Raw genomic sequence first — 14,428 nt, 5'->3', positions numbered from 1 at the left:
CTTCTCTTTCATTCACTCTGACTGATTTTCTCTCTCTCTTGTACTCTTCTGTCCCTTTAACCGTCTTTGTTTCTCTTCTGCCTCATCTATCACTCTTGTTTTCACCCTGTCTAGTTGTCTAGTTTTGCCTATCCTATCTTCTCACGGCCTACCTCTTTGGTCGCTATGCATAAGCATGTATTAACTCCCTTTTTCATCCCAGTCATCTCAACCCTTCCACTCTCTCCCCACAGGAGAAACACTATCTATTCCCCACCATCTTCGGATGAGTGAGCTGCATTTATCTGTAGATTTAAGGGTGACTGCCATGTGTAGAGCTCAATCTCTTAACCCATGCCTCTGTCTAGAAAAAGAATATAATACAAACCACATGCACATACAGTATGCTCAATGTCTGATCCAATCTATCCAATAAGCATTCCTTTTTTATTGCTCAATTTACCTCTTTAAACAATGAACAATGCTTGGTATGAAAAAAAGATATCCGGCAAAAGCTGCTGTAATGTAGTTAGAATAACATTCCTAGAGTTACTGTGAGTGTAAACAAGAAATGTAACTCTGCAGAACACAAATGAGGTCTGATCGGCAGCATATGTATCTTATAGTGGATTTCATGGAGTTTAATTCAGAGAGCACACTAGCGAGACCATGGAGGTTATGTTTTTCAGCTGTTATGCACCTCACAGTTTTGTAACTTTAATTAAAGTCACAAATGATTCTGATCTCGTTTGTTGTACATGCAGATACAATAACTACTAAACTTCTTTGAAAAGATTTCAACCACTTGACTCCTGTTATTTTAAAGGAATGTGTGTATATTGTGAACATAATTAAATATCTACTATTATAATTAGGCAATGACAGGACTTGATGGACTATACCATTATTATGCAACCTGAAAGCAATTACAAAACAATTATTGACCAGGATGTGAGCTTGGGTTATTACCGTGATAATTAACCCCATTAAATATAGGAGCCTCGCTAATTTAAAATATGACCTTCAAACTGATTGTACAAACTATTAACAAATACATTGTTGGTTCATGGGCACTTAATGTAGCAGTAGGCCAAAAACTGCTTTCAATTGTGATGTGACGTCATAATGAGCAGCTTGTTTCAGGTGTGTTAACAGGAGAGTTGTGTTGCTCCATCTGCAAAAAGAGAATGTGGTAATACTTGTAATGGCCCACACTGATAAATGTGCATCCTCATTTGGTGTTTTAATGATGCTGTTGGAGAACAAACACACACACAAACCCAACTTATCACAAATGGATCTTGTCCTTTAACCCATAAAGACCCAGTGCTACTTTTATGTCACTTCCCTAATGAATTTTTCTCTATATTTAACCTTTCTTAAGTGATTTATCACCATTTATTATAATATTATCCTCTGTATTTTGCATTTTTCACTGTAAATCATGTAGGCCTATTTTCCTTCATTTTCTTATATTTAACTTAGATATAAATCCAAAGGTTATTATTTTAAAAGAGAAAACTGAAGAAAAAAATAGCTTTTTCAGTAAACTGTATTGTTAACTGCACATAAACCGAGTGTCTCCATCCTCTGTCATTGATCAAACTCCACAGATTTTACTGGTGAATCAATGCTGTAGAAGATGATGGTATTTCCACGTTCACTTCGGAGCCGCTGAATGTCATAATAGGTCATATCTGATGACCATGAAAAGATGACAACCTGCGTTTTACACCAATTATTTACATGTACTAATAAGATTAGTGGATCACCAGGTATTAAACATTTACATCAGTAAATGTTTTTGGTTACTGATGGATGTTTTGGTCTTTATGGGTTAAGGATCACCTAAAAGAATAGGGAGAACCAAAGTCCGGAGGCAGCCAGCTTTGAATAAGAGTTCAAAGATGACCCAAACAAACATCTGTTGCCAGTCCACACTCCACAGGTCCCTGCCACCAATCGCCCATAGAGACAGTGGTCCCTGCTTGTCTTTACAAATGGGACTGCGGCACAAACCCACAACGAGCAAACAGTGAAACACATTATTAGTGCAGAAAAGTCACCTTTCATATAGCTGACCAGGACACAACTGTATGGTTTTGCAAATGCTAAATAATAAAATAAGTGATTTGCACTGCAATTCTGCTATAATGTGCACAGTCTAGTGAATAACATTTAGTGACGTGTTGCCTTTAGATTTAAATACAAATATAACCAACAATGAACACTCTTTTTGTGCCATCTACATTTTCATTACTTGCTCTCATCCAAATTTGATCTAAAATCACAATGCACTTATCAGGAGATCCAATTTTTTGTATGCCACAAAGCATGGCTGGGTGTTCATATTTCACTTGAACCATGCAATGCCCAGTATGGCTGTATCTATTCTTTTTTTTTTTTTTTTTTTTTTTTTAATTTGTCATCCCTCTTCATCTTTCATAGTGTTACTACATGAAATATAGGCTACTCTATTATTTAGATACATATGTGATACATTAAGAATTAACTAAACCTGTGAGAGCTTGAGCTAATATTGGCTTAAACTTTGTCTTCACCTTGCTGCCACAGAATTACAAAAAATTTAGTTAAATCAAACATTTTTAATATTGGGCTATGAATCATCACCATCTTCAGTGAATATGAGACACAGTATGTTTATCCCATATAGCTAAATTATGTTATTATTGATTAATCTGCAAATGATTTAAATTATTAATTACATATTTAGCCTCTGCATTGATAACAATGATGATTGATTGTTATGTCTCTATCCACATTAATTAATTATTTGTTTATATGATGAAGCAGCACTCTCTCCCTCCCTGGGTGACCTGGTTTGGTCTTAATATCTGTCAATCATTTGCACCTCAGCAATCTTTTCCTTTTTGCACTCACAACACTTCTGAGGGGAACAGACAGGGCAAGCTCACAAATATTGACTTTCCAATAACACAAGAGAGCACAGCAGCCTATCATATGGCTCAAATTAAAGCATTATGACATAATAGAGCAAAGTCGAGGTTAAGACCTCATTACTGCCACCCGGGGTTTCTGCTTTCTCTCTCTCTCAACCTGGCAGCTCACAGTTCTGGTTTTGGACCTGCTCCACTCTAATTGGAGCAGCAATATGGAATAATTGGAAGGGGGATATGGTGTTACCGTACTGCATGTGGCCCGGCCTGCGTTTTTTAGCGCTTAACCCATTAATAAGCTCTCAAACCAGACCGCACTGTCCCATTACCCTTTGAACTGTAGTGCAGAGACAGAGCAGAGACTAAAACATGTGAATGAACATACACACACACACACACACACACACACACACACACACACACACGCACACACACACACACACACACACACACACACACAGTGCAGGACACTCTATAAAGGATACATGGATACATAAGTAAATGGAGATTGTGACTGCTTGAAGGTTATAATAAGTGTGCAAGTGAATGAGAGGCTGGCAGGGGCTAAGAGGACAGAGGGCCTTGGCTTGTGCCTGTTTGCACAGCTCTGACCACAGACACAGAGAAAGTGGTTTCGTAGAGCAGTATTAGCTCTTGATTATTTGCGTTAACCGGTACTTAGATTTACTGCCTGGGTAATACGATCTGACTGGTAGTTAAGCACTAGCAGCAAATCGGGGCAGCAAAGTCAGGACACAGTTGCTGTTCCCTCTCTGTTTCCCGGGACTGGACCAATAAAAAGCTTGCAAGCTCTGCCCCTGAGTCGCTGTCTCTCCCTCTCTCCAACCCTCCCCATTGGGAAGACATTTGGAAACAATCAGCAGTGTGTTTTAAGGGAAGGCCCTTCCCCTATCAATCCCCCTAGATAAGGTATCTATGAGCCCAGCTCTGTGGCCCTGCACACGGAATTCATCACCTCTGTTTCCTGTACGCCGTTTAGGGGTCCCCTCATTTTCACTCCTATCTGTGCAGGGTGCAGGGGCCACATTTGTGTGTCTGTGTGTAAACCTCGGGGGCTTACTATGTTGGTGTGTGAGTATGCATACACATTCCAAATACGCAGTGTTGATCTGTGTGTATAGGAAAATGATATATGTATGTATTTTTCACATTATCGTGCTGAGCAGACAGCTGACAAGGTGCTCCTGATTGGAACACATCACATTGTATTGAGTCACCAGTTCACACATTCCTCTAACTTCACTCTTCAGTTTTACTCAAAGGTTTTCTTAGAGGAGTAATCTGAAAAATGTAAAAAAAAAAATCATTCTTGTCGTGGTTTAACTGTGGCTGGTAAACTTTGCTACATGCCATTTCTCCTTTTATGTCCCTTCGTAAACCATCTAATAACACAGACATGTCTCAGAAATAAAGGCTATGACAGCATCTTTGAAGATTCCTTGGTTCGGCAAGACTTGCAGCTATACCTTAGAGCATTCACAGTGCTATAACAGTTGAGGATAAATGATGTAAATGTGTCTTACAAGGCAGCAGCATTTATATCCACCCATGAGTCAGTGCACCTGCATATAAATTCTATTCTATCTGTGGCTGTCTAGACATTTGTCATTGTGTTATTGAGGTTGCCCTGCATGTGTCTCCGATCAGATCAGCCTGCTTTTCAGTATGTTCTGTGTATGTTGTGACTCCCACCATGTCAACTGGTCACATATTTGTCTGCTTCCCAACCGGTTAGATTAAATGTGGGAGGTGGAGACACCCCCCTGAGCTTTTCAAACAGGTGAACTCCTCCTTCCTCGTCATCCTTGCTATTTACGACCTTCCTTTTCAATCAAACAGGTTCTTTTATTCCCTTCAGATCTAATAAGACCCATGACCTTTGCCCTGATTGGGTGGACCCCTGAGGAGAGCCTCCTTCACCTGGTATTGTGCTGCTGGCAACACCTTCCGACTGGCATAGCCCCCACTCAAGCCCGTCTTTGTCCTTCTGCAATTCGCTCTGACTTTGTTCACTTAGTTAACCTAGCTTCCCCTCCCTGCTGGGACCTCAGAGAAAGAGGGGGAGGAGTAGGAGTAGGGAATGAGAAGGAGAAGGAGAAGGGAAGAGGAGAGGAGAAGGTGGAGGAAAAAGGGGGGGGGTCAATGTTAAGGAGTGAAGGGGAAATCAGAAATGTGAATAGGATTTTTTTTGTCCTCTTTAACTGTGAGAAGAAAGTAGCCTCTGGACAAAGTTGGGGAATTTGACCAACCCTGTGTTGATGCATGAATTCTTTCACATTTTCTCACTGTTTTACTTTCTGTATGAATGAGCTTCATCTCACTTTAGCTGTCTTTACAAGAGATTAGAACATCAATAACAACCTCAGCCCCCACCCTAACACTGGCAAACACAACAGATTAACCCAAAGAAAAGGATTTCCAATCAACTCAGGGGAAGGCACACAGACCCCCAGCTTGTTTTGTCTTAGGAGTTCTGAATTGACCTCACTCCCAGCCAAGACAATCATGCTCCTGTTACACTGGATTCAGAGCTCGTCTTCCTCACAGACACCGCAGGAGACAAAAGCAGGGACAGACACATACAGCTGAAGGCTGAATTACTCTAGTTGTTTTAACAGAAGGGAGGCCGAGTTCTGCACCATGTGAATAAAGTTAGGAGCCAGAGGTGTTTTGGCAGCTCAGTAGGTTAAGGAACACGACTGGGGTCAATGCAATTCAAGCAACTCTTGACATCTTATAGAATTTTCATTGGAACATCTGCAAAAATAGTCCAAGAAACAGACCGTTATACCTGACTCAACTGAGCCCATGTTCATAAACTCTTCTAAGACCTGGCTTTATCCCAAATCTATCAAAGCCTTCTGTCCAATCACCGTCTTTTACTTCAGAGGGTGAGATGAACCCTCAGATTACTCTTAGGCCAACTACTACAGACGAAACTGCTAATACACATAGAAATTGTAAATACAAGCCATAATACCTTTAATCACTTTGCATATGTACAGAGCCTCAGATTTCAGATGGTAGATAAGGGCTGAATTGCTTGCTGCGAATGTTATTGTCTACAAGCATGATGTCATCTATGTCACTATGGGTACCAGAGTCTTGCAAGTTTAAATTAGATGGTCAATAAAGGAAGATAATGTTAAATATGTGCCTTCCCTGACTAACCTTATGCACTTTGATTTTAATAAGAGAAATTTTTCATTTCAATATCAGGATAATCAATTGTATCAGCCACAAAATATTGTTGTATTGTATGGAAGTTGGTTAAGAAGCACTGAGTGACTGTACAAATATTGAACGAGTCACAGTCACAAGCACCTTGGAATTCAGAAGAGGTTACAGGATAAGGTGACTGAACTTGTGTGCAAGTTTAGAGAGAAAACTGATTTCTTTTACAGCTATGAAACCTGTTTTCAACTGCATTGTTGAAGTCTGCTTATTGAGGAAACTGACTTTTGGATGGTGGTGACATTTGATACAAATATACTTTAACTGCATCTCTCATGGCATTGGACACCATTTACCACTGGTGATAAATTTAGGTGTATGTTAAGGTTGCATGGCTTCTAAGATGTGATAGACACAGTTTGTGGCCTTTAGTGGTGTGTAATGTTAATCTTATTGTGCACACTCTAATAATTGTATTATGTTGTAGGTGCTGACCATTTTAACAGACAATGGAAAATTTTCAGTCACTTTGCACCTGTGACTTGTAATAAACTGCAGACGGGTCATAAACTCCCATTTCTTATCCTTACAGAATTAAAATTTAAATTCTATCACATTCTACCTATTGCCGCTGTTGCTGTTTTAGTTGATTCATTTGCTTTTTATTTTAATGTCTGCAATTATTCTGGACATTTTATTACTTTAGTCTGTAGCCTTTTATTATTTTTATCACCATTGTATATTTTATTATGATTATGATTGTTTTACTCAGCTATATTGAAAATGAGAGCCTTGCTTCAATAAATATTCTCAGTCAAAATTACGCTTGGATGAATTAAAGACGGTATAATTAAATATGTGTTTCCACAGCAGCACAGCTCTCAAAAACCAGTCAGACCGTTTGTCATCCCTAACACTCTGTCTACATGGTGACTCATTTCCCTCCTCACACAGCACATTTTAATGGCCTTTATTGTCTTCTTTACAATTCATTAAGTGCCAATGAGACCCAAGTGTATGCTGTGAACTGCTCCTTCATTATTACACGCAGTGTCTCTGCAGCCAGTTAGTGCTCTTCTCATGAGAGAAAACAGATCCCAAAATGATGTCAGTGGCAGCGGTTGTGTTCATGCAACACAATGCATTGACAACAGCCATTCACCTCGTCTTTGCCGAAGCTGGACTTTTTCACTTTGAGTTTCTAAAAACGATATGTGTGTATGTGTGTGAGAAAATGTGAAGATGTGTGTCCATTGAGAGGTGCATGAGTGACAGAGGGGTTCATCCCTTGTGCCTGGCTTTCTAAGCACTGCTGTGGGCAGGGCCATCTACGCTGACAGAGGATGGGATGTGGCAGGGGCTTGAGGATTAAGGGGCTTTTAGCCAGGACTGAGAGTGGTTCTTTCTCCCTGTGACAGAGAGAGGTGACAGGCCGTCAGCGCACAGGGGACAGGCGGACAGCCAGCCAGAGACATCTGCATTCATTCAGGACAGCGGCTTATCGTGCACAAAAAAACACGCCCTCTTGAAACGCCCTCCATCCACACTCTCACACTCTGTCTTATATGAACAAGAGTGCATGTGGACACACATGCCCAACACACAGGCACACAAAACCCTGATTTCAGGTTTCGACAGTACAAACAACAGAAGATGGGAATAGCACACTACTGTGTTAAACACACTGACTGCCTTAAAACTTTGCTTCTGCTCATCCATTATGTGTTTTATCAAAATCACTGGCTCCATGTCAGTTAAATTTCTTCAAAATTTTACTTACATTTCATATTTCTGATCTAAAATGTTATAACCCCAACATTGTCCATTTCAGTACATAATGAGGGGTTTTCATCTGACAGCAGTTTGAATGATGGGTCCAAGATGCTTGCATCACTATAGGCTGGCCAGACATCTGCCTCTCCTCCTTCTATCCTCCCATCCTCTCATGACCAGGAGGTTGAGGAGACAGGCAGAGCCAGGAAGGGCCCTGCCCAGCCACCTAATCCTCTACTCCCATTCACCATCACTGCTAATCTCCTCCACCACCTCCCCACCACCACTACCACCATCACTATCGCCTCCACCTCCGCCTCTCACTCAGGAGGTGCACAAAAGCCCTGAGCGCCCCTGTCCCACCCCGTTCACCACCCCACCCCTTCTCGCACCCCTAACCTGCTCCGCCCATCACTCCTACAGCAGGAGGCACCCAGCTTTCTAAGCCCAGGACCCATAATCCCGTGGGGCTGTGAGTTTGAGTGAACCCAAAGGCTCATTGAGTGTTGGATAACTCTCTCCCCGGACTCTAAGTCTCTGTCTTATTGTTGCTGCTGCTGAGAAGAGGAGAGACACAAATGGAGTTTGAATTTCAATGTGCGTAACGACTCAGAGAAAGAGACAGCAGAATATGGACTGGTGGGCATCCAGGCGTTAAGGGTATTTCTGAGGCAGCCATGGAGAAATACATGCAAATACTGTGGGCACGTACAGGCCACCTCATCTGTGCTCCTACTGAAGACAGAGCTCAGCAATATTTTACAGTTTATGGCTTTTTGTAACTGATTGCCAAGGGGAAATTATGACATATATGCCTACACCTATTATTCCAAATTTTGTAGTGTACCAGCTCAAAATAATGTTATGAGAGTTGCCCGGCAATGAATATCAAATCACTTCACTTTTATAAATTTAACACAATTTTCGATAATTTCAAATTGAATTCTTTCATAGTAGATGCTTCTTTTAACTTTATATTTATGTTTAAGTTATAAATAAAATAATGTATGAATTCATAATTTATTCAATTGTATCTGTTTATTTTCATGTATGTCAGGATTTGTTGTATAGAAGATAAACTGAATATAGACTTAAGAATTTTTATTATACACTTCCAATGTGGTAAATTTCTTGGAATAGCCTCTGTAAATAAATGGGGCTTGCCAACAAATCCCTTATTCTCTGAGGGAAGGCTCTTATACATTTAACTGTTTCCACTGATACTTTTTAAACACTGGTGATGTATAAAAAATAAATAACAAGAATGAAAAGTTGCTATACAAAACTTCTGTGAAGTCACATTAAACACAGCACTCACGATTTGTCTCTGCTCATAAACTCAGAGATACATGTGCACATTTACACAAACACCCACAGTGGGCATATGTCCACTGGCACAGTCAGCACTGCAGCTCTGCATACGACAGTGTACGTGAGCGTCTCTGCCTCAAAGACCCCTCACCGCTGCCTCTCTACCTCTTATTTACTGAAGCTATCTTTCCCATAAGTCACCATTCCTGTATTCATAAACCATCATGGACTCCATAACTCACTCTTCCCCTTTATGAATAAAGCCCCCAAATTTATGGTGATGGCGCTGAAGAGTGGTGGCCTCCCTGGTGACAAACTTCCCCCAGTCTGTCACCACGGGTCTGGGCCACTCAGGGCCCTTCATCAAACGCTCCAGATGGGAGCGCCGCTTTATCGTTCCCCGGTCGGTGACATCACCTCACTGCGCTGCTTGGAATTGATGATGAAAGCAAACATATCTATCTTAACTCACATTTACCAAATCAATTTTATTTTTACAGACCCTCCGCAGGCTTATTGGCATATTGACGGTTTGCAGCGAAAGGGAGGGTGAGCAGCGGGTGAGGGATGGTGAACGGGTGGGCATGGTAGAAAAGGGGGGGAGGGTCAGGAGGGCTTAATGGCATTTACCATATTTAATGCAGAGGGATGTCATCACTGAATATCCATTCTGAATAATGTGGCATTTCATCATAAATTCTTTACAACTTATTTACTTAATGGAAAGAGTTATGGCTCGCTGTCAGGATGGTAATTAAACATTGTGATACAGTGCTGCCTCGCCAGGATCCCATCTTTCCCCTCAACCCCCCACACCCGCCTGGCCCCGGACGCACACACACGCATACGCACATCGACTCCCAGCTCCTCAGCTTTTTAAACACATATTATTATTCAAGCTCCACATAAATTACCGCCAGATTAAAATTCATGAAACCTCTTTTTCCTTTATTTCCTTCCCTGGGAAAAAAGAATAACCCAGAGAGCTTGTTCAACCGGCTGTAAATCTCTTCAGGAAGGACAGAGACTTTTTTTTTATTTTTTTTATTAAGATTCTGTGTTATGAAAATGAACAAAAATTAGAGCTCCTTTTTTCTCACTTGAATTTATATATCACATCTCAGCTGGCAGTTGATAATGAGGGAGAAGCTGTTTCCTGCAGAAAAGTTGTCCAGAGTGAAAAAAAAAAAAAGAAGATATTTATTTTGGTTTAGTCTGAGCCAAAGCCACTGACTCAGAGCTGATGGGCTAGAGTAATGCTCTATGATGCAAACCCAACAAGCCCTAGTCCAGATCCAAAAATATTTATATGAGCTGAATGCTGATACTCAAACCAACATGTTCTAAGTCAGCTTTAGAGAAAAAGGCTTAGGGTTTAGGTGGACTCATAATAAAAGAAAAGCTGTATTGTTTTCTTCTTCTAACCTGCAACTATTCAATTAATAAACTGCATGGCCAGTGATTCATAATGAGCTTGGAACTATACAATGGAACAAAGGCTGAGGACTGAATATGAAGGCCTAAATCCTCACATCCAAATTAGGGAGGACCTTTTTTCAGAAGACTAAATGAGGCTGATACTCTGCCGACCCTTCCTCCTTCTCCATAAAACCAAACCCCACTGACACTGACAGAGACCACGTCTAACCTTTGACCTTGTCCTGTGACCCAGCCTTCGATTTTTTTGTGTCTGCTGACCAATATGTGATTTGCCAATGGCCGCACTGGGTCCCTAACCGGGATGAAGAAGGGATTTATAGCTTTTCATTTTAATTGAGTTAAGAGCACAACCTCGGCTCTCTTTATTTCAATAGCACTGAGCTAACATTACATCACTGGGCAACAAACGGCAACAACAGCCTTGTGGTCACTGGGCTAAATGTGAACATGACGACATGGGAGGAAATAAAAAGGGGGACTGAAGAGAACGCTGCAATGTACTATACTCAAGCCAAGGAAAACCCCCCTGTTAGAGAATATGGTACTACTGTTCAAGAAAAACCTCAGGCGCAATTTGCATAAACCATGCTAGTTTCTGAACCCATGCTGCTGTTAAATCTATCCTTAAAAGTGTAAAGAAGGAATTCATCATTGATATTCTCCACTTACAGACAGCATTTATCTGTGAATTTATATACAAAAATAGATAAATGCTTCATCAGTAACATTCTTCCTACCTCCCAGCCTTGAGTGGGGTCTGTGAGACAAGGCCTGTGTTCTCCAATGTATGGTCCAAATCGTTCCCCGACCTTTACCCTCCTGTGGCTCCAGATGCCCAGGCTTCCACCTACAACCGATGACTCTCTGAGGTCAAAGTCCATAGGAACTGTCATGTCCTCTTGAGGTAAAAAGAGGCTTGAGCGTTGGAAGGACAAGGGGTCCTGTGGTGAAGCTTCATCATCAGACAGAGGAGGGGATGCTGGGTCCTCTGCCAGGGCCAGTGACTGGTTAGGATCACCATCAGAGCCACATACGTCTTCTAAGATGTCAGACGGGTAAAGGGCAAAGTCATCATCACCATCACCTGTCAAGGAAACAGGGAAAGTCTCTATGTGAGGGCAATGCTCAGTGAACTGTTTATGATTCCATAATTATCACAACTTTACACTTGGAATATTTTGTTTTTCCCTTTTTTTTAATAAGGGATCCAACAACAATGAAAAAAAAAAACCCACATGGAAACCCCTTACTGTTCATCTTATTTGACTTAGAAACAAGAAATCACTAAAGCAAACAATGTCTTCATGTAATGATCAGTTCAAATAAACAGCAGAAGACAGAAGGCCCTACAGGGTTTTTAAAACAAGAGTGGCTATCACGTGTCAACACTTCTGTTTTGATTGAGGTCGGTAGTAAAGGGCAGGAGAGCATGAAGAGAACGCACTTTCTTCCAACGCCAGTACTTTTTACTTTATTTATTGTGCATGTTGCCCACAGACAGCTAAATTCAAGCTATGTCTTAGTTATTCTTAAACAGACTTTTAAGCCTAAAAACACTACATTTGTAACTTGGTGTGGTTGTCACTTGGCGGAGTTGATAGTAGAGTGCAGGTTCCACTCAGCTTTGTGCAGCTCTCAGTGTTTTATATTTCCTTTTCCTGGAGTCTTTCTCCACAGTACAGTAAAAACAGAGGAAAGCACATTGGGGTTAATTGTGAATAGAGTATAACAGGACATAGAAGTATGACCTTTGAATCCACAATGGGCTTCTTTAGACTGGCACGTGTGGCTCAAAGGGCATAATAATGGAAGAGTGGTTGACTTATTCTCACTATTGATGCAGAACTGTAGCTCTGCATTAGGCTGAGCTATGGCAGTTTATCACTGAAATGCAGTTAGGAGACAGACGCACAATGCGAAGACAAAGGCAGAAGCATTAACATGCCAAGATATACACACAGTCATAACATACAGACAGTCAGGTTATTTAATAAACAATCAAGACAGATGTAAGACGCAAGACAGTAAGTGCGATGTACAGGTGTCATACGGTGAGACAGAGACACAGTCGAAGCCGGAAATGATCCACAGGAAGCTGCCGCTCCCCCAGCGTGCATCTGTGGTGGGATGGAGCTAACACAGGCTGACAGGGCACGGGGAGAGGGGGTTCTGCTAATGAGGCTCCACAACCCATCCCTGCTCTGGGCAACATTCCTGAAGGGCTGCCTGTGTGACACTGTACCGCTGCGCTGTCAGCCGTGGAACCTTTGATCCACACGCATGTACACTCAGATGGACACACACATGAACACGCATACATTTCTTGCTCACTGGCCATAAAGTAACCATGCCTCTGATTGACTGAATGACTCACTGTGATTATTCACAGGTGGTCATCAACTAACCTGAGAGATTAAGTCAAGACCTGGGCACAATCAATTTTTGATCTGGTCTCCTGCATCTGGACTGTTTATATGTGCAACATGTATTTAAATTCATACCAATAGTGATGTGCCAGGGAACATGGCACACAAATTTCCTTCAAAATATGCAACTTCCACTTTGGCAAGGTCAGAGCACAATGTCTGTCAGAGAGGAATTCAAGTCTGTCAGCTAAACGTGTACTACATGGGCTGTTTCTCCCTGCCAGTTAAAAGTCATAACTCCTGTCAAAGTGTGTGTGCGTATGTGTGTGTGTGTGTGTGTGTGTGTGTTGTGTGCTATGGAGAAAATATCTACACATAAACACATTGGGCTGAATCAGCTGTCTATTATGCAATTTGTATGTCATAGTGACAGAGTGTGAAGTGTATTTGTTGAACCAAATCTACAACTTAAGTATTTCTCAAAGTCATTCCCTGCAGCAATACCTGATCGCAGTATCTGTGAAACTATTGTGTTTGACACACGCACTGTGTGGGCTCAGTATGTTTGAGGGAAAAGTCTTTTAAAGACTCTGTTGAGCCAGGCCGGGCATGAAACCCAATGTGGCTCTGGGAGTCAACGTAATGATTTTCAGCACAGGGACTGTGTAACGCGGTTATAGTGCTATATGTGAAGCTTGCCATATGGTAGAGGGACAAGAGCTTTTAAAGGTAACTGTATCCGTCCATTGCTGTTTCTCCTCTGACATTTCCCCCCTCACACTGGTCTCCAAGTTTATATTTGATTTAGACCAGAAATTCCTCCAGTCCACAGGACTCAACGAGAGCATTTCAGCTCATAAACATATAAGTTTCTATAAGGTAAACGTAAGCCAAAAGCAAATATGCTATGTTCAGGGCTTTAAAAATTGTGGTTTCATGTGCAGATGATTGATAAGTCAAAGACCATAGCCCTGCTTAGACAGTGTAGTCTAGTGAAGAGAATGCACACAGATGATCAGATCGGTATGCATGTGTATGTACTCAAAGCAAATAGCCCTGTTTATTTGTTCAGTAATGGACATTACTTCATCATTGCAAGCTGACGCCCTTCATCAAAGAGGGAACTCTAAAAGAAATCTAGGCAGAGAAGGGGAACTCCAGCTGGGAGCAGCATCATGACTTCAGCTACACTATAAAACAGAGATAACACACTGTGATAGTGTGAGGAAGCAAGTGTAAAGCTCTCTTTGATGTATACAAAGACAACACAAAAGATTTAGCGCAAAATAATAAGAAAAACAATAATCTTCTCATCAGAATTTGTCATCAAATAGGTAAATACACATGACATATTGCATAAACATAGACTCGCCCACATATCCTAATATCCTATGTATTCACACGCTTGCGCTTGACGACAAATTCATTAATTTTTATTAAGAGGGA

General features: G+C 41.3%; 1 protein-coding gene across 13 annotated transcripts in view; it reads right to left on the bottom strand.

The window, feature by feature from the left end:
* The window catches only part of mecom (MDS1 and EVI1 complex locus), a 134,816-nt gene that overhangs the window by 80,185 nt on the left and 40,203 nt on the right, over positions 1 to 14,428 (bottom strand). For all 13 annotated transcript variants that reach the window (XM_030153024.1, XM_030153027.1, XM_030153028.1 and 10 more), the window contains exon 2: positions 11,354 to 11,700. In XM_030153024.1, coding sequence (XP_030008884.1) covers positions 11,354 to 11,700 — 347 coding nt within the window. The remainder of the gene's footprint in view (positions 1 to 11,353; positions 11,701 to 14,428) is intronic.

Source organism: Sphaeramia orbicularis, chromosome 13 (genome assembly GCF_902148855.1).
Source record: "Sphaeramia orbicularis chromosome 13, fSphaOr1.1, whole genome shotgun sequence".
Classification (NCBI taxonomy): domain Eukaryota; kingdom Metazoa; phylum Chordata; class Actinopteri; order Kurtiformes; family Apogonidae; genus Sphaeramia; species Sphaeramia orbicularis.
Note: the sequence above shows the minus strand (reverse complement) of the source record. Positions and strands in the feature narration are given on the sequence as shown.